Source organism: Triplophysa dalaica, chromosome 24, assembly GCF_015846415.1.
Source record: "Triplophysa dalaica isolate WHDGS20190420 chromosome 24, ASM1584641v1, whole genome shotgun sequence".
NCBI classification, from domain to species: Eukaryota; Metazoa; Chordata; class Actinopteri; order Cypriniformes; family Nemacheilidae; genus Triplophysa; species Triplophysa dalaica.
In genome coordinates, this window is record NC_079565.1 from 6948021 (window position 1) to 6973782 (window position 25762).

The following is a 25762-nucleotide window of genomic DNA, read 5'->3' on the forward strand; positions in this document are numbered from 1 at the left end:
TTCTTCCTGAGACCCTGAAGCGTGATAACACAGGGGATTGTGGGAAGCAGATCTACATGTATGCAGTACGCACACTTTCTCTATCTTTTGGATGGTTTTGTTATAGAAACTTAAAAAGAAAAAGATCAAGAAAACTATAGATTAAGAATAATGTGATTATGATTATAGTAAGGTTACGATACTGCCGCCGGTTTTTATATACTGCTTGTTTTTTTACTGAGAAATGTCTGGCGGATGAAGCCCACTGGTCAGGTGTGTTCATCTCAAATCACATAGCAAAGCCTTTTATTTGCTCTCAGTGACCTCTTATATATTTGGTTTTACAGAATAATGACTTCACAGTGGTTATAACGCTGCCCTGACCTTTTCCTCGACTTGTGGTGTAGTGAGGGAATGGGTGAGGTGAATAAGGTGCCGACATTTAATTCTCTAAAAGATTGACAGTGCCCTCACGTCACACCATCCCGTTGCCATGGTGAGACAGGGCGATGACTCTCTAATAAAAACAAACAAGGAAGGCAGTTGAAAAAACGTCAAATATCACTAAGCACTGGCAGATATAAGTGCACGTAAATATGGCGTGTTTCAGTTTGTGTTTTTAATTCTTCAAACGTTTTGATTGGGATGTAATAAAAGTCAGGCATGCATGCCAACGGGGTCTTTGTGCTTTGCTTATGTCGAGTACAGAAATGATGCGATGTGGCTACGGCAAGTATTAACTACATTTTTGAGGAGATTTCCTAACTGATCCCTCTTTCCCGTTGTGTCCCCTTAAAGCCGAGCTAAAAGAAAACCTTCAGAGGTTTGTGGAAGAGACCAACCATCAGCATCCAGACTTTATTAAAGTGGTCAGGCATGACAAACAGGAGGGTCTGATTCGCTCACGTGTCAGCGGCTGGAGGGCGGCTACCGCCCCAATCGTCGCCCTGTTTGATGCCCATGTGGAGTTCAGCGTAGGATGGTGAGTAGGCAGACAGCCGGGTGAACAGTCGGCTTTTAGATGGCAGCACAAAGCTAAGCTCCTCCGTATGAAAAGTTAAAGCAATGCATTGTGCCTTATTTATAATAAAAGACATACAGAGAAGTTCATTATATTTGTTTCGAAATTGAATATTGAAACAGGAGCACTCATTCATGAAGCACAAGCAAAAATCATTTGCCATCAGCCGTTGTTATGTAATTTTTTGTAGTTTAATTGAATGAAACAAATGTAAGAAATTAATGAGGTACACGGAACATTACACCCAGACTTTAGAAGAAATCTTGAATTGTTTATCTACAAATACTGTTAGACTTTCTCAAAATATTTATGTTTTCATCTCATATTCTATTCAATTACGACTTGACTCTTGAATTTAATTCACATTATTTAATGACTGATCTTATTCTCATAGAAAGCTATTATCCAACTATCATTTTATTATATTCTATTAATATTCTATTTTATTTATTCTATTTTATATATAAATGCATATACAATTTATATTTATTATATATGCACATAGTAAGGGTGAAAAGTGATGTAAAACTCTTGAAAATGGCCTTTTATTTAATGATTTATATAACAAAAAGTGTATGCATTTTGGATGGTGCTTGCAGTGTAATCTGCTCAGATTATTTTTGAGAAAAATAGAATAGAGAAGCTAATATTGTGCATATATGCCCTCCAGACATGACTTTTGGCACTACTGTATACAGTATAGTAAGTCTCATGAATATGGATGGAGATTTAGAAACCGCCCATGGGTTGTTAGTGTAGAAATATGAGCAGAAGTACCTGTCTGCTGCAATTAATGTCTTCAGTGTAGCTGTCATGTCACATACCTGTTAATTATTCTCTGTGCAACGAACCCCCCACAACTCAAAGGGGCTTCGAGAGCATCCAGAGTGTCTCTTATGCGTGTCGGCTTATACCTGCTTATAATTCATGCAGCGTACCAGCGGTTCATGGACACACGCAGAAGTTATACTTCAGAGCACAACACTGCGGTTTAGTACAGTTTTTATAGAAAGAATACTAAACCTTCAGCTTGCCTGGGGCTGTTGTGGTGTTCAGGCACTGAGCTAATGCTTGTGTTCATTTTTAAGATAGCCTTTTAGGGTGTGACTATCAGTATACTGTCAAAATGAAAACTACAATCAGGTTTAAAATGCAGGTGTGAAATTACCTTTTTATTTGCAGTGGCATAAAGGAGATTGCTTTAAACATAGCAGAGCTTAATTCCGTCTCCACACTACAAAATAGTTGGTGGAAATCAGTATTTTGTCTTATTTTCTCAGTATTTTTGTAAAATTATGACCACAATAAAATATTTCATGTTTATGTTATCGTTTTACTTTATCTCAATATTTTTGTAAAAATATTAACACAATCATTTATTTATTTATTGTGTTCTTTTGTTTTAATGTAATGTATTTCCATTGGCAGTGTTCTTTTATTTTATGCATAAAAGAAAAATTCACTTTTTCTAGGTTTGTGCTTAGAATATTGTGAGGGTGAGAATAAAACCTAATTGAAAATAAATTGTCTGAGAGGAGGGTTTAATATAGTACATGGTTTTGCTTTTAATTAACCTTACGGTTATTCTGATACAAGACAAAAAATACAACAAAAAATTGATTCTTTGAAGTGCCGTAGTCGATAAATTCACAGAATATACTGTATCTAATGTTATGCCTGTGTACTCACAGCATGTTTTATCTCTGTTAAACTAAGGGCTGAACCGATCCTTCACAGAATTCAAGAGGACAGAACCCGGGTCATCTCTCCATCTTTTGACAACATCAAATATGACACCTTTGAGATTGAAGAGTATCCTCTATCCGCTCAAGGCTTTGACTGGGAACTCTGGTGTCGATACCTGAATCCTCCCAAGTCCTGGTGGATGCAGAAAGATCAAACTGCACCAATCAGGTATTCAAGAACTAGCAGAATAGTTATACAAAAGATTTATTTAAAGTAACTTTGTAGATATAAAGACAAAAATGACTTGAGAAACTGTTTGTAAATGTACAATGCAGGTTTGTTAAAAACATATATTTCAAATAATATAGTAAAATACTCTCCCCTGAATCATTTGTGTGTCTTCTCTTTTTCACCAGAAGCCCTGCCCTGATTGGTTGCTTTGTAGTGGATAGAAAGTACTTTGATGAAATTGGTCTTCTGGATGAAGGAATGGAAGTTTATGGAGGGGAGAACGTGGAGCTGGGCATCAGGGTAAGAAAGATATTCATATACCCTAAGAAATGATTTATAAGTGGTGCAGAACTGCAAAAGATTGAATATTTAGTGTCTGGAAAAAGTCTGTTTGAATAAATAATGCATTTCATTTGATGAAAAGATGTTTCGGTTTATGAGCAGGTAAATTTGGGAGTTTGCTTTCCCGTTACAAATGTGTGTGAGTTTTCACCGACGAAATTGAGCTCGCTAAAGCTTGCTAATGATAACCTGCCACTCTTGCATCTCGCTTCATACGGGTGGGGTCTCATCCTCAACCTATCAGACTTGTACGGAGACCCATCTACACCCACAGGGACCGTAATTACCCCCCCTGCAAGAATCCAAGCCCGGGCTGTGAAGGGATCTCAACAAACAGAACACACACCCACAATAGCTCTTACTCTGATTTGGCCTCTGTGAGGGCATGTATTGCGTTTTATTCCACAGTTGTATCGCTAAAGGTCTCAGCAAGGCAGTAAAAATGGAGAAGTCTCGGAACATGATGGGATCCATATGTGCGCTGAGATTTAACACTGCGCGGGGATAATGGCTCATCTGTTCTTACAGCTGCTTGTCTGCAGCCTAATTCCGCTCTCTCATCTTTTGAGCTCCTTCGAATCTCGAGATAACCTCGCACAGATGTTGCAACCCTGCAGTTGAGTGTCAGGTGATCTCAAAGAAGCGAGGAAACAAAGCTGGATGTTTGTGCAGGTCTCTTTTTATAGATCGTCGGATCTTTATCCAGACCAAAAGTGAATTCAATGCCTTGATGCTGCACCCGTATTCTATTTTCTTTTAGTTACATTTTTGGGGCTTTTATGTCTTTATTGAATACGTTTTTTGATTGGAAGAGAAAGTGCAGGGGGGGATGATGGAAATATGATCGGTTAAGGACCTTGGACTGGGCATCCCACAAGGCTGTCAGCTCGGACCACTTCTGTAATTTCAATACTTTGAATTTAAAATGTATACAGTATCATTAACTAACATTTTAAATGTCTGCCATTGCACACTTTGACACTTTGGTCAGATCAACATTAAACCACCCACACAGACCAAAGGCCACTGCTCCGACGATGGACCGCTTTATGTGATGTCACTCTGTCAGTCTAGCACAAGCTGTAGGCAGAAATACAAAAAAAATTGACGCCCAATTTCATCGTCTTGACTGGAGGTATTTTCCATTTTGTAACAGGGGACATGCTCACGAAAGGTCAAAACATCTGTCCACATCTATTCTTAGACTTCGCTGAAGGGCTCTGTTTATCAGTGATAGAGAATGAACATCTCTGTTGAAGATGTCATCATGGGTTTACTTGCTATCTACTGAAACAGAGTGTCAGTTTTATTTCAGGAAATATATCATTGTGATTCATTGATGGTTGAAAAATGTCCTTTTATTAGAATGCATAGAGTTCCCGGAAAATATCAAAACATACTTAAAACTAGATGAATAGGAGAAAGAAATGTATTAACTTCAAAAGCAAATCTGCATTAGATATGAAGACTTGTTTTCAAAGACTAATATTTCAGTTCTGCTTATTTTTTACACCCTGTTGGGATTCAAGATAAATTCTTAGCAAACAAGCTCTAATATCTTGCACAAATTTCCTTGTCAAGTTAATGTTTCTTGGTTTAAAGATGTTTACAAGACAAACATTCTGATTAAGTTGTGCGGTGTGCGGATGCATCATACCCAGATATTTTAGATCACCCTTGATGGTATTTTTGGAAAGAGAGCAAGTCTTAAATATTCTCGTAAACATTATAACGTGAGTTTCATTCTCATTTCATGCTTGCGGAATTTTCCTCAGCAGGACAGAGTACGGTCTGAATATCTCCGTCTCCGGCAGGTATTATATGCAAATGCGCGAAATGATTTTTTTAATGCTTCAGGAGAACATACAGCTCAGTCATGGATCATTGGGATCGTTGTCTATGATTATGCAAATGGTTCATTCTGCTGGCAAATAGGAGCAGTGCACATCTGTCCACATCCTGTTGAATTGCACCCAACTAGTCGTGGATGTTAAAGCAAGCCAGACGTGCAGAATTAAAGTAAATGTGATTTTCACCCTGTTCGTTTCAAATGAATAACCATGTTGTGTATTGAATTATGACTATAGTGACTCTGAATTTATGGTTTGATGCTTATTAGATGTTTTTTAATGTACAGGGGTGGCCAAAAGTGATGTCCAGCGGGGTATATTTGCACAACATTAGCTTTTATTGACTCCTCTACAAAATAGACAATACTTTAAAGTCATTTACTGGACAAAATTATGGCAAAAAATACATATCAGGAAATGTTTTCAAATACACAAAAATGCACTGAAAAACAAAAAAGTTGCAGGAAATATTTTTTTATCCAATATTAATATTTATTAATTCTTTATGACATTCTTCTGAGCTAAACTTTGTCAAATGTGTTGCGTTTAATTTTTTACCAATCCTTGTTAGGGATAATGTACAGGCAGCCGGTTGTTATCGCAGAAATTAGCCCCAACAGTGTGATCAGGAAGTGGATCCACAAAGGGTCTTGTATCAAACTGGAGGGGCTTATTTCGTGATAACAGCCAGCTGTTTGTACATTATCCTGCTTTTTACACGAATACTTGCCACATGAGAAAAAAACTGGACATTAAATGTGAATTTGAAATATTTCATTAGCTCATTTTAACTGAATGCAGACCTTCTGAGAGGAAAAGTTTTTTACTTTCGGTTATAAGGTAAGAAACGACATTCAAATGTCACGAACATTCAATTTGGTTTAATCATTTGTAAATATAATGTCATATATGTTTTTAAAAGACATATTTATATTTAATTTGTCAAAAAAACCTGTCAAAATGATATAGTTTTAGGGTTACCTTGTGTTATTAGTTTTGAGAAGTTGTTATCTGGGAATAATGAAACTGCACGTCGCAACTGACCAATCACAATCAAGCATTCCAACGATTCTTGTAATAATGTAAATAGTTATAGTTCGCCTTGAAAATTAAAATTCTGTCATTATTTACTCACCCTACTTTCATTTTAAACCTGTTTGATTTTCTTTCTTCTCCAAAACTAGTGGTGGGCATAGATTAATTTTTTTAATCTAGATTAATCTAGATTAATTCCAAAATTAATCTAGATTAATCTAGATTAAAATGGCTCATTTGAATTCTGCCGAAGGCACTCAGAATATGTGTGCTACCCAAATAATGACTAAAAGTAAGTCTTTGAGAACGGGTTTCTCAAGCCAGGTGGCGCATTAGACCAGGGGCTCATCTACTGTTTCCAAAATGCATCACAAACTGCTTGAGAAAGCTGTTCTACTATGATAATTGGTGATGAAAATTAAATTATGTTCAATAAGATGAACTTGTGTTTACTTCCGCATTAGCTAAGGGATGATTTCCATTTAGGTGGTACTTGAGACTGGAAGAGCTCCTATAGTACATTTACATTTAGTCATTTAGCAGACGCTTTTATCCAAAGCGATTTACAAAGAGTGAGGGAGCAACAAGCGATATGTCATACAGGAGCCATAATACATTAGGTGTCAATACAAAGTTACTGGTTTCAACTAAAGCTAGACCAGTACCTGTTGAGAGAAAGTGTTTTTTTTTGACCAATTCCGCATTGCACAAGGTGCAAACAACCTTAGTCTTGTCGATGTTTCTATTGGGAAGCTTCTTAAAAATTAATATTCCCTGAAGCAAACCCGGCGGCTTCATAGCTGCATCCATGTTATCACGTCACGTTTGATGCGGTAATTTCACAGTAACGTTATGTTGTGTTCAGACCAAACGCGAATGGCGCGTCAAGCGCGAGTGATTTATATGTTAATGAAAAGAGCCAATAGACCTACTTGCTGCGCGAATCGCGCGAATGAAGCCCTGCTTATGAGATGATGAGGCTGCGCTAAGGACGCGAATGAAGCCCTGGTTATGAGATGATGAGGCGGCTTCTGCTTCCGCGAATGACGCGAATCACGCGAGTTGAAAAATCTCGTTCTCGCCCCGTACAGTGCAGTTAAGCTGGTATACATCCGCGCTAAAATATCAAGGTGAAAATCATCATAGCTTGCGTAGTATAGACCCAGCTCCCAACCCAACTTTGAGAATAGATTAACGGCGACAATTTTTTTAACGCGCGATAAGAGTCTCACTGCGTTAACGGCGTTAACGGCCCACCACTATCCAAAACACAAAAGAAGATATTTTGAAAATCTTGAATAACTGTTGGTCCCCATGGACTTCTGTTCTAGGGACACAAAAAAGTCAATGGTGATCGACAATCTTCTGTTACTAACATTTTTCTATAAATCTTCTTTTGTGTTCTGCAGATAAAGAAGTCATAGAGGTTTGAACTGACAAGAGAGCGTGTAAATAATGACAATTCTTTTTTTCTGAAGTGAACCATTCCTTTCAAATGTTCTCAAAGATTTCACTCCGAACACACCAAGGCAACATTTTTATTGTTCATTTTTTATGTTATCATTTAAATAAAAAGCAAATATGACAGTCTACCAAAGTTTGACATCACTTTTGTCTGCGACGTAAAATGACCAAATCTCAACCCATGAAGGAGTCCCGTAGTCTGACACCATATTTAAAATCTAATCTTAACCTCTAATTGAATGTCATGTTAATCATGTAAAATAAGAAACTACTTGTAAGATTCTGTCCCGACAAGATAACTGTTTTGTTTCTTATCCACGTAAAGTGCTGGGTGCGAATATCTGAATACAGCGCATCCTGCTGGCATTTGGCCTACATAATCCAATGTGAAGATTTGCTAGAGAGATTTACAAAGCACATCCCGGTGTGAGAGAGAGATAGTGATCGAGCGAGTAAGCGTGTGTATTTTTGTGTGTGTGTTTGAAAATCCCCCTTCTTAAAAAGCTGTGGGTGGAAAAACCCAGGGAGTCGAATCCATACACACACACACACACACACACACAAAACTGGCACGCTTGATTCTGAAAAATCATTGAATAAATGTGTAATACACGCAAGCGCTCCAGGAAAACAGCAGTATTTTTGATCCTCTCCTCTCTTTACCGAAACACTGTGTGGTGACATGCTGTTAAATTGCTTGTAATGTCAGATGGATATTAGGGAAATGTGTTGAATTGTAGCGAATCAAATGATCCGTTTAATATTCCAAATCATCATTCTGCATATCGGGTGGTGAAAAGCCTCTATATTATGCCAGCGTTTCTAATACAACCATGAGAGTTTAGTTAAACAGAGTTCTGCTGTGTTCAAATGAGTAACCCTGTATTTGGTAGTCCTAGATTTTAATAATTACTTATTTTTGAATCTACCAAAAAATCTAAGCAGCACTTTTATAAGCATGTCCTTGCTTGCTTTCTAATTTGAATGTTTTTAGCAAAAACATCACATTCCCATTTCACTTATTTAAAGACTTGTTTTGTAGACTTCTTAACATATTTAAAGAACTCATTTAGAGAACTAAATTCGGTTGGTTTGTCATAAAATGTTTCCAGTTCATGGGAATTAGGTAAAACAAGCCTTGCAACCAACAACAACAAAAACAAAAAACACGCTGTAATAGCATATCAATTTCAGGCGTTTAAAAAGAAACATTCAAGAATCGAATCATTATAAACCTCTCCATGTGTCGATGTGTGTATCCAGGTATGGTTATGCGGAGGAAGTGTGGAAGTGATGCCCTGTTCCAGAATAGCTCACATCGAGCGCGCCCACAAGCCCTATACGGAGGATCTGGCAACTCACGTACGCAGGAACGCACTGAGAGTGGCGGAGGTGTGGATGGACGACCATAAGAACCACGTTTACATGGCCTGGAACCTTCCACAACAGGTACAAAAAACACTTTATATATAAAGACTGTTATTCGTCAAATAAAACGGTTCCAGATTGATCATTAAAAATTGTATAAATGAGTTGGTTGAAGAGTCCGAGATACTTACTTTTGTAGCCTACATACAGTATATATTGAATTATTGAATTATATGTTATAGTGATAGTTTACCCCAAAATTAGTTCTTTCATCATTTACTCACCCTCTTTTCATTTCAAACCTTTATGACTTTCTTTCTCCCCAGAACACAAATGAACATATTTTGAAGAATGTTGGTAAACAAACAATGGCGGCACCCATTCACTCAAAACCAATGCAAGTCAATGGGTACCGCCATTGTTCTGTCACCGACATTCTTCAAAATATCTTCTTTTGTGATCACATATGCACCTCAGAAGGACAATTTTGATATTTGGACTTATGTGTTACACAAAAAATATAAATTCATACACACTCGGAAAAACAGAAGGGTAAATAATGATATTACTGAGACTTTCTTTCATTTTGGATGAACTATGATAACACTCTTTGACTATCAACATGAATGTAAGTATTAAATATGTGTTGCTTTCTTATTTTAGTTTGTCATATTAGGAGTTTGGATGTGATGAAAATATCTTGTGTTTTAATGAGTTCTCACTTTCGAGCGGTTACCATGACGCCTTGAAATTTCACTTCTGTCTATAGCGTCACTTCAATTTAACTCGCTGTAAACGCTTGACCCTGAAACACTGACACAAGATTCTGAAGATAACTCATTTTCATTCTGGAGTGTACAGATTGATTCTCTTTTGCTCTTATAAGCATGTGTTTGGGGCTGTTTTTCTGCAGGAGTCGGGGATAGATATCGGCGATATCACAGAGAGGAAGGCTCTCAAAGAGAGACTCCAGTGTAAACCCTTTAGCTGGTTCCTGAGGAATATTTACTCAGAAATGAGAACCTACACAGATACAGTCGCTTACGGAGTAGTAAGTATCCTCTTCTTATCTCATCAAATTATTATGTAAAGGAATAGGGGAGTTTGACTTAAAGGTTGACTCTGAAATTTAGCGACATCTAGGGATGAGGTTGTGAATTGCAATCAACGGCTCATTCCACCGCTCACCCCTCCCTTTTAAAGCACTTTGGTGGGTGACACAGCACTATAAGATATCATCACGTTTTCGCATCTTTGCCGAAGGAGATCTTTAGAGCAGTTTGTCCATTTAGGAATACTGTAGAAACAACTAGAGGTCGACCGATTCACCGTTTTTGCTCACAGGACTGAGAGCACGCCAACATTAGTAGCCTATTAGCTTATGAATTTATAACAGGGTCAAAAATACATGCAAAAATGTTTAAATCTTATTATTGTTACTATGGATACATTTGTCAGTATAGTGATGTGTGTGTGTGCGCAAGTGAGCACCACCTCCAAAATGAAAAGTAGATAGACATGACAGAGACAGCACGAACGGGTAATGTAAATGACATTTGTTTTAATGTTAACAAACACGCATGTGAACAAGATAATATATATTGTCAAATATTACAATGGATCCGTCATTCTTATATGGTGATTTGGTGCTAAGAATTTTTTAAATGATCATAAATGTAGAAAATAGCTACTTATATATATTAAGTCATTCACTGGAGTTTGATATTTATTACTATAGTTAATATTTATGTGTTTTATTTAAAGGTACAACACAGTCTAATGGTTTAAGCAATAGTGTTTATTGTTGTAATACACTTCATTTCTATTTTACTTTGTGTTATTTCTTTATTAGAAATAAATCAATAAAAAAACGTCAATTAATCATTATTGGTAGGTACTTACCAATTAAGTTATCGGCAAAATCCAATATCTGTCGACCTCTAGAAACAACATGGAGAATTCCATTCAAGGGGAGTCAGAAGTAGCTCATTCTTAGGTAATAAAGCATATTGCTTCATCATGTAAGGTCTTTATACACCTTTGAAGACATAATTATGTTTATTATATTGCATTTCTGTCAATAGATCCTCCAAAAATCATCTACAGGAACAGTTCTGTAAGAAAAAACATAATCATAGTTTTCTGAACACATATTTAAAAATGACTTTTGAGTAACATGAGGTTAAAGGTGACAAAACTTGATCCGCTCTTCCACATTTAATATTTAGTTTATGTATTTATTTTGTTGACGTGTGAAATTCATTCATTGTAAGGACAGGAGTCTTTCACAAAAATAATTGGGTGTTAGATGTATGAAGACCTTTGATTTCCTCATTTTTCACAGTCCAACCCACCCGAGCTTTGTTCCTAATTGGCATTCTTTTGTGGAAATGGATAATTAAGAGCTTCATTGTGAAGACAAGGGAAAGCTGAGCTCCAGGGAATTTTCAGACACATTGGCCATTAGCAGATAGAGCAAGAGAGATGGGTTTTGAATTCTTAATTCATTTCTTCCTCCGAGTATTTGTTGTGGTGTGACATAGACCTGATGTGTTTACCATGTGTGCATGTGTGTTTAGTTGAGGAACAGCCTGAGGCCAGATCTGTGTGTGGATCAAGGTCCCGACTCCGACAACATTCCCATCCTGTACCTCTGCCATGGATTGACGCCTCAGGTTAGTGTACAGTTTGTACAGCACCTTCCGGACTTGTTTTTTACGATTTTACCAACAGAGTGTGTTTACCTCATTTATAACTTGTTGTGCTCATGTGCTCATGTCTGCTGTTTTCTTTTTCAGCGTTTCTTATTCAGTCTGCATTGTTTTGATATAAAACTATTTATGGGTGCAGTGTAAAGTAAAGGAAGGAAATGGGTTAAAGATGGGTGAACAGAATCAGAAAATGTTGCAAGCTCGATTCGATCTTTCATACCTATATGCAAAATTAATATATTTTTACAATATTCTGTAAAATATAGTTCGAAGACTCAATAAAAATACTACTCAAATACTGTCTTTTTTTGTGCGGCTGTATAACACACACTATAGCTATAATGTATGGTAAATATATACAATGAAAAAGATGAGTTGAAATACTTCTTTTATAAAAGATCTCAACCCCCATGTTTGAGTTTCCTCCATCTTCGGTTACAATTCATCTTTCAGAGTGATACGCTGTCGAGTTTTCCAACCCGTAAAACTGTCATTGTATTGCATAAAACCTCTTCATTATTTCATGCTGAGACCCGAAGAATATATTTCTGAACACCTGGGCTGCTCCAGGCGCTTCAACCTTGTTTCCTACACTGAGTATATTACACCACCTAGTTCCACAACAAACCAAACGCAAAAACAGTGAGATTTCTCCATATAGCTTCATGCTCTCTGGGGAGTGTGGGATTTAGATTCTAGTGCTATAGTCATTGTAATGAATCTCGATAAAATGCAGTGACTCAGAAAACTGGCGGGGAGGGTTGTTTGGCTTCCGCGGGGGCATCATTTAGCTGTAGTATGTGTCAGAGATATGTAAATGAAAGAACGAGGTAGAACCGCGGCGTCAGCACGATTTGAACTACTTGGTTGGGCCTCCCACACCTGCCGAATGCACATCCGTGTACATTTCCTACTGTTTTATTGGAAAGGACACAATGGTGCCGAGCAACACAGTTTGATTCCAGTTCTCTTCCTGCTGAATCCAAACTTTCTAGAATCTGTTGCGGAATTTAGAATTACAGTGTCGTCCGCTAATTGCGATACATGTTAGTCCTACAAATTGCAATTTTAGTCCTGAGATTTTAGTTTTTTTATTACAGGACACGGTCTTCATTACAGAGTCAATTTGAGTTATTTTGAGAAGTGTAAATATTTACTTTGACATACATTTTGTGGTTCTTCTCTCAAATTATGCACTGCATTTTAGAATTAGAAAATTCAGTAGTGTTTACTATAGTATACCGCAGTGTTGGGTAAGTTACTCTGAAAAAGTAATTAATAACTAGTTACTCATTACATATTCAATAGTGTAATTAGATTACTGTCCAAATTACTCTGTCCAAAAAGTATTTAGTTACTCATTACTAATTACTTTCTATATCCTACATCGACCTTGATTAGTTAAGTGATTCAAGGATAGACATGAAACGGCTTATTTAATTCCATTCCATTCCATTTTCTACCGCTTATCCGAACTACCTCGGGTCACGGGGGCTTATTTAATTCATTCAAATAAATAATATTATTAACTGACCAAAGTATTACAAATGTGAGCACAGATTTTAAAGTAAGACTTTGAATTTTGATGTCAATTACACTATTGCACATGCATATATTTCACAAAGTATTTAGTTTAAGTACATCAAAAGTAACTGTAATTAAATTACAGAAAACATATGAGTAATCCCTTACTTTACTTTTTCAAGGGAAAAGTAATTAAAATACAGTAACTAATTACTTAGTAACTAGTTACACCCAACACTGGTATACCGAAAGGGGTGATTCACGTTTCGCATCTTTTGTGCGCGCAAGTTTTTTTATTTAAATGTAGGCAGGCACGTGCAAATAGAGAGCGATGTGGTCGCGGCGTGCATATGGTGTGCGCACCATAATTCTAGGCGCAACGACGCTGCATCAAGATGGAAGTATTTCAACTTTTCAGAGTGGTCATTTGACAAGAGAAAGCAGTGCGGCTCATATTTTCACTAAATGTGAATCGCCTTTAATACAACTTGATTATTGTAACTATTAAATTATACTATAGTAACTGTATTTTACCGCAGTATTATAATTGTAATATGCTCCAATTTGCTACAGTTCACTATAGTAAATGCTATAGTATACTACATACTTTTTAATGTGGGTTGGTCTATATTTGCTATATTGTATTTGCTATAGTAAAATTCCTAGATACTATAGTGTTTTTAACCTAACTGTACTAAATGTTAAAGTATACTACATTTAACTAGATAAACATAATATAGAATACTGTAGTATACTATAGTAAGTGTACTATCGCACAGTGTAATTAAAATAAAACACTACAGTTTGCTCAAATATGCCACAGTTTACTATAGTAAATCCTACAGTGTACTTAAGCACTGTTTCATGTGAGTTTGTCTACTATTCAGCAATATAATATTTACCATAGTAAATCTAAAGTAAAATGTCAAGATACTATGTTGTTTTTTAATCGTATCATATTAAATATTAAAGTATACTACAGTTTACTAAAGATGTATACTATTGTAACAATACTTTAAATATAATTTATGTAATAAACTGAGTTATGCTGCAATTTGCTACAGTTTACTATAGTAATACTACAGTGAACTACAGTATTTTTTTCATGTGGTTTTGTCTATATTTAGTTAAGATTAATTTGCTATGATATTTAACAATAAAACATAATAAAATATATACTATCTAAAAATATATTCTAGGCAGACAGTGCAACTTGGAGTAAGAGTTCACCCAAAAATGGACTGATGGCGTCTGTCACTAGCATTCCACTAAAATCGAGGTGTTCCACAAGTGAACACAATTGAAAAAATTTCTTTATAAACAATTATAAAATTCCAAAATGACTGCGTTAAATATTCATTGTCACATTTATGCATTTTAACTCATTTTAAACAATACCTTAACACTCAGACAGCTGTTTGGGAATTCAAGGATGTTGGTACTGAAGCAAAGAAACACTCACTCTTTTCTTCCATCATGTTTCTCCTTTTCATTCAGCCGAAGGTACATTGTTCCTATACAATAGCTGTAAATCTTCAAGCAATGAAAAAACTGAAGCAGACATAGTGGAATATAGCCGTCCCTCGCAAGTGAAATCATTTATTTTCCCCCTCTTCTATAATATTCCCTGTCCTATTGTAACCCTCCATCCATTCTGCTGCCTTTCCAGGGCTTCTCAAAAGATGGTGAAGGGCGGGCATTGTTTCCATTATGAATATATGATTAGTTGCTTTGTGTCCGCACAGACACGGCTGCTTTCAGGTGTCTCACAAAATTCAGCTGCTTTGCAAATCGTGCCTTTCCAAAGTCAAACAATTCATCTTGTTCCTTTAAAAGTGGCCTTTGGTGTCGTGCGGTATTGTAAGAAAAAGCCTAAAGACAGGAATTCAGACTCGGTGAAAAGTGTATTATCCCCACAGGGGACACCAAGGTACCGAAATTGATTTGGACCTGAAGAGGAAAGGACGGGTGAAAATGGCTACTCCTGCACTGGTATAATCAGATTTCTTTCCAAAACAACTCGTATCGAAACTTTTAAATGCCAAAGTTGCACTAGAGCGACCCAACAAAATTGAATCTGGGCATTGGAGAAAAGTGTCAATTTGTATGATGTGCTCAGAGATATAAATGGAGAGTCTGATCAATATTACTGTGAGTGGTCTTGGAGCACAGGCTTTTGAAGTATAATATCAGCCAATCCAGACCCTAAAGAAATAATGCGGGCATATCGCACGAAATGATTTCTTTCTGAAAGCTTGTTTTCTGGAAGCTGAAGGATTTGAGTATAAGGCCCATTGATTTGGGACTTGGTGCAACAAAATGTGCATTAGTGATTCAAAACCAATGTGGAATATTTGTGACTTTGCTAGTCTGAGATTTCCATTTGTCACATGCTATCAGTGTCTGGTGGTTTTATGTAATTCAAGTAATTTCGCACAATACAAACCAAAATTAATGGTTGGAAAATAGAGTTGTGTTTATTACATTTTTGCTTTTGTTTGTAGAGCATTTTTTTAAAGCATTTGAAAACATATTTCTTCTTTGTGGTAAGATTAAAACAAATACATTCCAAACCGTTGTATGTTGAAAATAGTATGCCTAAAGTGCAAATACGTTTTATTGTATTATGTGGGTTGTTAAAGTACCAATTTGTGCATGCTTTTTTGAGCTAATATTACCCACAACCCCGTGCACAACCAAAGAGAAGTTGCGATCGTTTGTATCTTTTACCAGATTTTAAATGCATGGCTCTGTTTGCACATTTTTATGATGTATTAAAATTTGTAATGCAGTGCATTTTAGAATCAAAAAATTCAGTAGTGTTTACTATGGTACACTGTAAGAGGTGATTCACATTTCACGCATCGCAGGTTATATGATAAGAGAAAGCACCGCGGCTAAATGTGAATCACCCTTAATAAAACTTTATTATTGTAAGTATTCAATTGTACTATAGTAACTGTATTTTACTGCAGTTCAGTTCAGTATAGTAAATACTAAAGGATACTACAATAGCTGAATAGAAAGCACTTGAGCAGAAAGCAAACACTATGCCAGAGGAATCAAGACAACTTCAGTCTTAAATGTCTTAAATCTCCATTTCTGCTTGTATTTTTTCAATCTACAGTGTGTTGAAACAAACCTCAGGAATAAAAAAGTCACAAAACAGCAATGTAAAAGACTGAGAGAATGCAAAGATGTGTAAAATCAGGATTATTCCATCATATATTCATTTTTGAACTGATATGAAAATACACAACATTTTTGAATTGTATTGTTTAAGCATGAAAATGAACTTGTTTTCTTTGCAGTATTCAAGATCTGCAAACATTGCATCTTTTTTGTTATTTTGACCAGTTTGTCCCGTTTCTGGAAATAACACCGAAACAATATTTTGGAATTTGCGAGAATGAAACAAAAAATATTATTTATGTAAACGCATACATATTATTATTAAATTCACAAAAACTTAAGATAACCTTTTTCTTCAGCCGTATGTCACAAAACAGCCAGATTTTTATTACACACTTAAAAGCGTGCAGTTTACCCATCACCGGCTTTAAAATGCATAATAAGAGAATACAAATTGACCTACTGCCCGGATTTGCAGGGTTGGTTATGAAATCAGCAAATGAGAGTCATTCAATAAAGTTATTCCTCTCTCGTGAGTCCTATTAAGATGCAACTCTTGGTGTCATTACAATGGGATTTGAAGCTGAGCCACAAAGTCTTCTCAAGAATGGCTCAATTCACCTCCATGAATAATTCATTTTATTGCTTAATGCTGAGCTGCCTAATATATACAGCAGCCATCAGAAACAATCGGTCACAATATGAGATCAGTGAATAGTTTTTGGAATACTAGTTTGAATATATTAAAGATACGTGTCTCACCTTCATGTCATTGCAGAATGTGTACTACACGAACTCTCAGCAGTTCCATGTTGGAAGCTTGAGTCCAACCATCGATGATGATGACAATAAGTGCCTGGTGGACGTGAACGGGCGACCACGACTGCTGGAATGCAGCTACGCCAACAACAAGCATATGAAGCTCACCTGGATCTTCACTCAGGTATACACGCAATCTCAGATAGGGATGTTGAACTCGATATCAGTTCACTCAAAAATACATAAACAGTCATTGTTTGCTGGATTTCCATTCTCAGTGGCATACATAAGTTAAATCATTGTTTGGAAATCCCGTTTTCTTTTCTTTGTCACACAAAATAAGATATTTTGAGAAATGTCCATACAATGGATGTCTTTGGGGGTCAATGTTGTTGGTCACCTAGATTCTTCAAAATATCTTCTTTTGAGTTCTGCATCGCGGTTTGAAATGAAATGAGCGGTCCCATTAGCGGTCCATTAAATCTAAAAGATGGTTCAGCATTAACACTTCTGAATAAGCATTTTAAAATGCTGAAAGTGCATTTGTTGATACAGTTTTGGAAATATGTCTACATTTACACATTTGTCAGACACTTTTATCGAAAGAGACTTGCAGTCTTATCCAGGTATTCAGTTTCTTGGTTTGAATCAGACTAATACTAACTGACTTATATGGCAATTAAAGAGTAATACAAAGCTTTTTATGCGGGTTGTTGAAGCATTAAGTCCGAATGAGATCTTTTGAGAATGGTTTTAGAATAACCTGTGTACTGTCTGGTTTATTTTCGTACAGAAATGTCACAAAAAGCTTCACCCTGGTGGGCCATTATATTCCCAACTACACACAGCGTCATTACGCACACACACCGACATCCTTCACCGTACAGCTCAATTAAAGTCAATGTCAGAATCTCTCATTCTCCCCCCACAAGTCCTAAAATCATTTAAGTAGTTTAAAACTTTAAAAGTGTCTTCAGCCATAGACTGTGTACCTGCAGTGGACATTTCCGCAGATGAAGAATTACTAAATCAAATGTGTGAGTCTTCAAAAGCTCTGCTAATACAATTCAAGCACCGTTCTGAATTGTGTCATCCACGTAATGTATGCATCTCCATTAAAAGAAGAATGATTCATATATGTAACAGCGGTCTAAAAGATTTCGCTGAACGGTGAGGGAAATGTCACATAGGGTTATTAGAAAAGGGTAACGCTGCCCCCCCTGGGAAAGATGTCAAAACAGATGACCAAACACGTGCCATCATGCACGGTGTATCAGTACGAGCGATATCAATTCCCACATGCTCCCTCGGGATGTGATTTTATATCTTGGATGGGATAAAGGGTTTCTGGCGGATGCCTTTTCCCCAGAGTTTCTCCAAATGGAATCGAGTGCGGGGAAAAGGGGCCAAATCCATTGTGGCCTTTTAGATGCTGTGAATAATTGATAACAAAACATGTGAAATAGTGAAACCGCTTTTGACTCTGAAGTGAAACGCCTTTAATTAAGTCTTTATCGACTCGCATTGTCCTAGTGGCAGTATGGTGCTCCGTCTGTAACCAAGATAACACTTGGCACCGTGTGATAAATACAGTACATCATTTTGATTTTTCAGCATATGTGCCCGGTTGAAACGTATTATTTAGTCGCTGTATTATTCTATAGCATCCGAGACCCCAATCAGTCTGTAGAGAAACTGGGATATAAATATTTCATGGCGCCGGATGTTAACTACAACGTAATTGTAGCAGATCCAGTGGTTGGTGAAACGCGTTAAATGATGCGTGTCAGATTAGTTGGATTTAATTACAGGGATCAGCTTTAATATCTACATGACCGTGAAAGCTGACGTCATACTGTGTACATATATGCATTGAGAGTATTTATAGTTATGTTTACACACAGTTTGAATGAACTTAAATGACTTGTGAGTGAAAAGTTTGGTCAAAGGGTTAGTTCACCGCAAAACGAAAATTCTATCATTATTTATTCATCATCATGTAATTTCAAACCTGTATGACTTTGTTTTCTGTGCAGAATACAAAAGAAGATATTTTGTGTAATGTTGGTAAAAGCATGTTGGTTCCCGTTGCATTGGTTTTGTGTCCATACAATTGAAGCAAATAGGGACCAATGTTTTTTGGTTTACCAGCATTCTTCAAATTATATTTTTAGTGTTTTGCAGAAGAAAGAAAGTCATATAGGTTTGAAATGACAAGAGGGAGAGTAAATGATGACCAAATTTTCATTTTGGGGTGAACTATCCCTTTAACCTGTGCTGTGTGAATGTTTCACGTGTGTGTTTTTACATTTAAAGCTTCAATAATATTCAAAATTTTTGCACTTTCATGTAATTTCAAACCTGTATGACTTTCTTTCTTCTGCAGAACACTAAAGAAGACATTTTAAAGAACGATGGTATCCACCCATATTGGCACGCATCGACTTCCATTGCATGGAGACAAAATGACAGAGACATGTCTTAAAATATCTGCTTTTGTGTTCTACAGAACAAAGAGTCATATATAGGTTTTTAACTACGCCAGGGTTAATAACTGCTGACAAAATTTTTATTTTTAGGTGGACTACATCCAAGCTTAGATACAATAACACCACATGGCTTAGATTTCACAACAAGAAGTCAAGAAGAAACAAAATACTAGAAATATCGTATTATTTAGGCGGTGAAGCGAGCCGTTTGAAGATGGCTTTATGAAGATTATGGACGATAGCGGAACTTCACCCACAGCTTGGTTTTTCATGTTCCTTAAGGCTTCTCTTCAAAAGCATCACTTTCCTTTTGACAGAATTGAGCTTCAGCTCTATTTCAGTGATCTCTCCAAGGACTTGTACTGTATTTACAGTATCAACTTCAAGCGGTTTATTTCTCAAGGTTTGCAGCTTTGATTGCGATAGCATTAGTGTGCTTTTGAAATATGTACATTTATATGAGATCTACATTTATACCTTTAAACAATTGTTGAAGTTTGAATAGAGGTGTCTGATAAATCTCTGAATGATAAATGTGCAGTGTATGAGATTTAGCGGACTCTAGTGGTGAGGTTGTGAATTGCAACCAACGGCTCACTCCACCCCTCCCTTTCAAAGCACAATGGCGGCAGACACAGGACTAAGATGTCATCACGTTTTCCTTTCTAAGTCGGAGGAGATAATGTTTTTGCAAAACATACTCTGTAGAGCAGTTTGTCCATTTAGGGCTATTGTAGAAACAACATTGCGACTTCCTTGTAAGCGGTTCCGCGGTGTATGGAGATAGAAATAGCTCATTCTAAGATAATTAAAACACAACGCTTTATTGGGTAAGGTAGTTACGTTTATTATATTACATTTCTGTCAATAGATCCTCTAAAAATTACACATATCACCTTAAATAGCTGTAACCTAAATATTAGGGGTTGGAACCTTTTGGTACCTCACGATTCAATCCATATCGATTCTTGGGGTCACGATCGATTAAAATCGATTCTTCGATTTTTATAAACGATTCTTCCTCAAAATTCGATGTGATTTATGTTTAGATTTTATTCCTTTTTGCTGGAATGATGGCGCTCGATGAGAGTCTTTACGTTTAGTGTTCTCAAAATACTTCACCTTCGCTTTACAAAGCTAGCATATTGCATACGTCTTGTCAATCTCCTTCTTATCATAGTGTTGATAAAATCCGAAGTATTTCCAAAAACTTGCCCTCTCTCAAAATGGGATGGGAAGTATTTATTTTGCCATCACGGTTGCTGAACTGAACCTGTGCAGTCTCTCGACTGTCCGAGTGCCGCACTGCACCTTTTTCGTACCGACAACATTCGATTTTTTTCACTCATACCTACTAAATATGTCGCAACATCATTCAATTTGGGAATTATTTAAACTGACTGAATCAACTTTTTTAAGAATAACATGCTTTACAATGCATTTTATATGTCTGTTTCTTCTAGGGAGGCTCCATTCAGAACAGACAGTCCAAGCATTGCCTGGAGCTGGTGGAGAGTACCGAAGTGGAGCACGGTCACCAGCTGGCTCTTCAGATGTGCAGCAGTCAGAAATGGACAATTACCAACATATTGCCTGGCAAAGTTTTATAAAGGACAGAAAGTAACCACAGGGTTTACAGAGAACCTAGAAATGTCCAGTTACATACATGGATGTTTAATGAGATTAAGGACAGAGTTTTTTTACACTGGTATTTAACACTGGACACACCTTGATGTCACACCCAGGAGCTCAAGGACATTGAGAGACATCTACTGATAATTTATTTTTCATTTTGACCAAACCGAGTGTTTGAAGATGGTGGTCCTTGAATATACTGTAAATGAATTGAGATTTTCAGCTGTGTTGTTTTGGGGGTGCATAGCTCCAGTATATTAAAGCACTTTTATTTATTTCGCTACTATGTAGCATAAATGTACAACTTTTTTCTACATGTCTCAGGTTTGTGAATGACGGTATGCTATTCTTTGGGACAAAAGTAGAAGATATTTTGTTAATGTAAATAGTCTTTCTAAAAATATAAAAGAAGACTTTTAGCGTCTTTCTTTTACATTTACATGAACATTTATGCATTTGGCAGACGCTCTTATCCCAAGCGACTTACATTGCATTGTACTATACATTTGTTTGACTATGTGCAATCCCCTAGGATTGATCCCATCACCTAAGCGTTGCTAGCGCCATGCTCTAACCACTTTTAACATCACATCTGACAAACCACTCTTTAGGAAAAAAGGTTAGAACACCTAAACTATGACTAGAGTGAACTAGTTTTCTTCTGGCTGGTGTGTTTTAATCTAAAACTCAGAAAGAAATTATGATAGAAATAGAAAAATAAATGTTTGATACTTTATTACTTTTCACCAGCGTAGATTCAATGGTATAAAAACTCATTTATGTTCAGGCAGGTATCTGTATTCATCCAAGGAGAGTTCTGACATAGATGAAAGATTCTCATTTATAGCGCACACAAAGTAATTTCTCCCCCGTTTTTTGTCATCTCATAAGAGATAAAGCCGTCATTTTAATTCAAGTAGGCACATCTTAACAGAACTCTATGGCGCACAATCCTGTAACCAGGATGAACAGTTGAATGCATCATTCTTTCTGATACCGTTTACCTTGGAAAGGAAAAAAATATTGGATACAAAAAAAGAGAAGATTAGACCGCCCACAGACAAAATTCTTGCTTTTGGTAAACAATTCTCCAAAGTTGGTTGCTCCTGATAATGGCATGATCATACATTTAAAACTCATTTTCAATGCACTTTACTTAAACAATGTTATTTAGGAGTTACGACATTTGTCATGACATCTCAGACTGTATGCCTTTTTGTTGATCTAAACACACGGAGACTGATATCATACTCGAGCATAAAAAACATTGACAATTTTTAACTTTCCTTGTTTTAACTCCACATAGACCCATGAAAAATCGTTCCGTCTGAGATGACAAACAGTTTTTTGACCTTGACAGGAAAAACTAATATTTTTGTCAGGAAGCAGGACAACTAACATAGAAGCTATTTATTTTACAAGAGCTTTTTGGCCTGGTGAAGAAAGAAAAATCTCTGAATGACTGCAGTAGGGTACTTCATGTTCGGGGTTTGATTTTTCGATTAGTTTTAATTTTCTTCATTACACTGCTTTTAAAACCTATAACAAAAATACATTTTCACCTTGTCCAAAACTACTTAAAGAATTCTTTTAGTAAAATAGGAAGTACTATATCACAGAAGTACGATACGAATTTCGTTGTCATTTACTCTTAATAGCTTCCATCCCTTTAAGGAACAATAATGATAAAATAGGAATAGAAATAGAACACCCATGAGAATTGCAAGGCTGCAAATACATCATCTAGGACAGGATTGGGAAAGAATAAAAGACAACTGTATTGGAAACCGTTGACGTGTATGACCCCTCGCAATACCTCTACATCCACTGATGGATCACTCGAGTCTACGTTATAAGTACAAATTGTTCAGGGCCCACAACAAGTTATAATGATGTAAGAGGTGCAGAATACTCAGCTATGAATTCAGAAATGTTCCTATTTCACTGTGTCAGTATTATAATGATCCACTGCATGAGAATCTAGGAGCATCTCAGGAGGTTATCAGCCCTGAAAAAGTGTTGGGTTAGCACTTCTGAACCTCTTAATCCCACAGGCTAAGGCGATTAAATGAATGAATACCCAATGAGAACACACTGAGTGTCTTTATTTAAAACTACAGTTCTGCTGCATGGAAATTGTGGATACTAAGAATATTCGATTTTTTCAACAGGATGAAAATACATAATTTGTAATTACATAATTCAGTCAACCACTTGTGGCAAACATTATATAAATTATATATATTTTTTAATCATAATAATAAGTTCTTTGTGTCTTTAAGACATCAACAACTGTTGATATGTAAAATAATATAAAGTAATATAGTGACACAACAGCAACAAATATAGTCCAAAAAAATGAGACGGCAAGCTTCAATATTATCTTATGGGTGCAAAGAGTCATTTATCTGGTGTGAGCTGGTGCTGGTCTGTTCATACATTTCAGGAAGCACAATGGAGTTTGTTTGTGTTTTTGTTTGTTTATCTTGCTACAGGCATCCCCTTCTGCACAAAGGTATTACTGAAACGAAAGACAAAATAAATAATCGCGCAACAATCACAACAATGTGTTGCTCAGTCCTTGTGCAGGTGTCAGACTTTTTGTGAAAACACTCCATGTGATCCACACGGCAGGAACATGTCGGCTCAGTTTAATATTAAGTCAGAAAAGCTTTACCCAAGGCAAGAGCCCTTAGGCTCAGCCAGATTTATGCACCAGTATCCCTCAGGTTCTTCATTTCTGCAGTCTTTTAAATTGAACATAACCCAACCAAAGATGAAATGTTTATACATAAGTGTAATCTGTTATTTATGTTAACCAGTGTGTACAAACCTAACAACCACTGCAGGCTGGCAAAATGTAAAGGATTGTGTTTGTCAAATGAAAGTTTAATATAGAATGATTGACCATGTGTAAGAGCAGATATTATGCAAGCAAGTCTATTTTTAATGTATTTGCATGATGGATAAAGTAAAGCAGTGAAATGCTTTCTGTCTCTGGACAGAATAAGTCTTGTCAGTAATGTTAGACCCAGACACAGAAATCAAACAGCGTTAGAAGAACAAAAGAATAGTGAGATTTCACATAGCAAGAACAATCGATTCTTCAAAAGTCATGGTCCAGCCATGAGACTTGAAAGTCCTGCCTTTGGTCTGAAGTGGATATGTTTTATTTGACATGCTTGGCAGGTCAGTGTATTGAGAGCTGCTCCAGACCATCCTCACAGTTCTTACTTTTCTTCACAGAGATGATCTCAGACAGTAGAAAGGTAAATTTGGCCAATAATTTAGCAGTGTGCCCAATTCATGGTTGAGTGTTCCACGTACATTTTACCAGAGACATCTAGTGGCGATATAAAAATCTTTGCAGGGACTTCTGATGGTTTTCTCTTTTGCAATACGAAGCACACATGCACCACACAATGGCTCCAAGATACTCATTTTCATTGAAAGAGTTTTTAAAACGTTAAAATGTCTCATACCTTCCTTACAGTTAGAAGCACGGTTTTACCAACCATTGTCTCACTTGTAACCTTAGTTTAACATTGATATTTGTAGAACCAATTAGGATAATAAATCCAATTAAAAACTATTTTACGTCAATAAATTACCAAAATATAACCATAATATCGCGAGAGTGATTCGAGGGTTATTTTATTATCTAACATATTTAGCATATATTACGTGTTATAATTAAAGATTAAATTTGTTTTACTCAATTTTAATTATGTCTTTTATCCTGCTAGTATTCCTGCGGCGATGTTCAGAAATAAAAATATCGCGAGAGTGATTAGAGGGTTATTTTAATATCTTACATATTTAGTATATCTTAAATTGTATTATTTAAGATTACATTCATTTTAGTCAATTTAGAAAGTTGTATTATGGGTTTTATCCTTCTAGTATTTCTGGGGCGATGGTCAGACATTAAATTATCGCGAGAGTGATTCGAGGGTTATTTTATTATCTAACATATATAGTTTATATTACATTTTATTATTTAACATTACATTCGTTTTAGTCAATTTAGACAATTTTAATTATGGGTTTTATCCTTCTAGTATTTCTGCGGCGATGCTCAGGCATTAAAATATCGCGACTGTGAGTAGAGGGTTATTTTATTATCTAACATATTAAGCATATATTACATGTTATAATTAAATATTACATTTGTTTTAGTCAATTTAGACAATTTTAATTATGGGTTTTATCCTGCTAGTAGTCCTGCGGCGATGGTGAGAAATTAAAATATCGCGAGAGTAATTAGAGGGTTATTTTAATATCTTACATATTTAGTATATATTACCTTTTATTATTTAATATTACCTTCGTTTTACTTAATTTAGACTGTTTTAATTATGGATTTTATCCTTCTACTATTTCTGCGGCAATGCTCGGACATTAAAATATCGCGAGAGTGATTAGAGGGTTATTTTATTATTTAACATATTTATTATATATTACATTTTATTATTTAAGATTACATTCGTTTTAGTCAATTTAGACAATTTTAATGATGGGTTTTATCCTTTTAGT

At 36.1% G+C, this 25762-nt stretch overlaps 1 protein-coding gene across 2 annotated transcripts in view; it reads left to right on the plus strand.

Moving 5' to 3' along the window:
* galnt18a (UDP-N-acetyl-alpha-D-galactosamine:polypeptide N-acetylgalactosaminyltransferase 18a) overlaps positions 1 to 21501 on the plus strand; it is a 44287-nt gene extending 22786 nt beyond the window's left edge. Inside the window, exons 4-11 of one of the 2 annotated variants that reach the window (XM_056740062.1) lie at positions 778 to 961; positions 2717 to 2914; positions 3103 to 3217; positions 8872 to 9057; positions 9890 to 10027; positions 11556 to 11651; positions 17122 to 17286; positions 21055 to 21501. In XM_056740062.1, the coding sequence (XP_056596040.1) occupies positions 778 to 961; positions 2717 to 2914; positions 3103 to 3217; positions 8872 to 9057; positions 9890 to 10027; positions 11556 to 11651; positions 17122 to 17286; positions 21055 to 21201 (1229 nt within the window). In that variant the 3' untranslated portion in view covers positions 21202 to 21501. Of the gene's footprint in view, positions 1 to 777; positions 962 to 2716; positions 2915 to 3102; positions 3218 to 8871; positions 9058 to 9889; positions 10028 to 11555; positions 11652 to 11774; positions 11857 to 17121; positions 17287 to 21054 lie in introns of those variants that run through there. The other variant, XM_056740063.1, reaches the window with a different exon arrangement.
* Positions 21502 to 25762: the final 4261 nt, after the last annotated feature.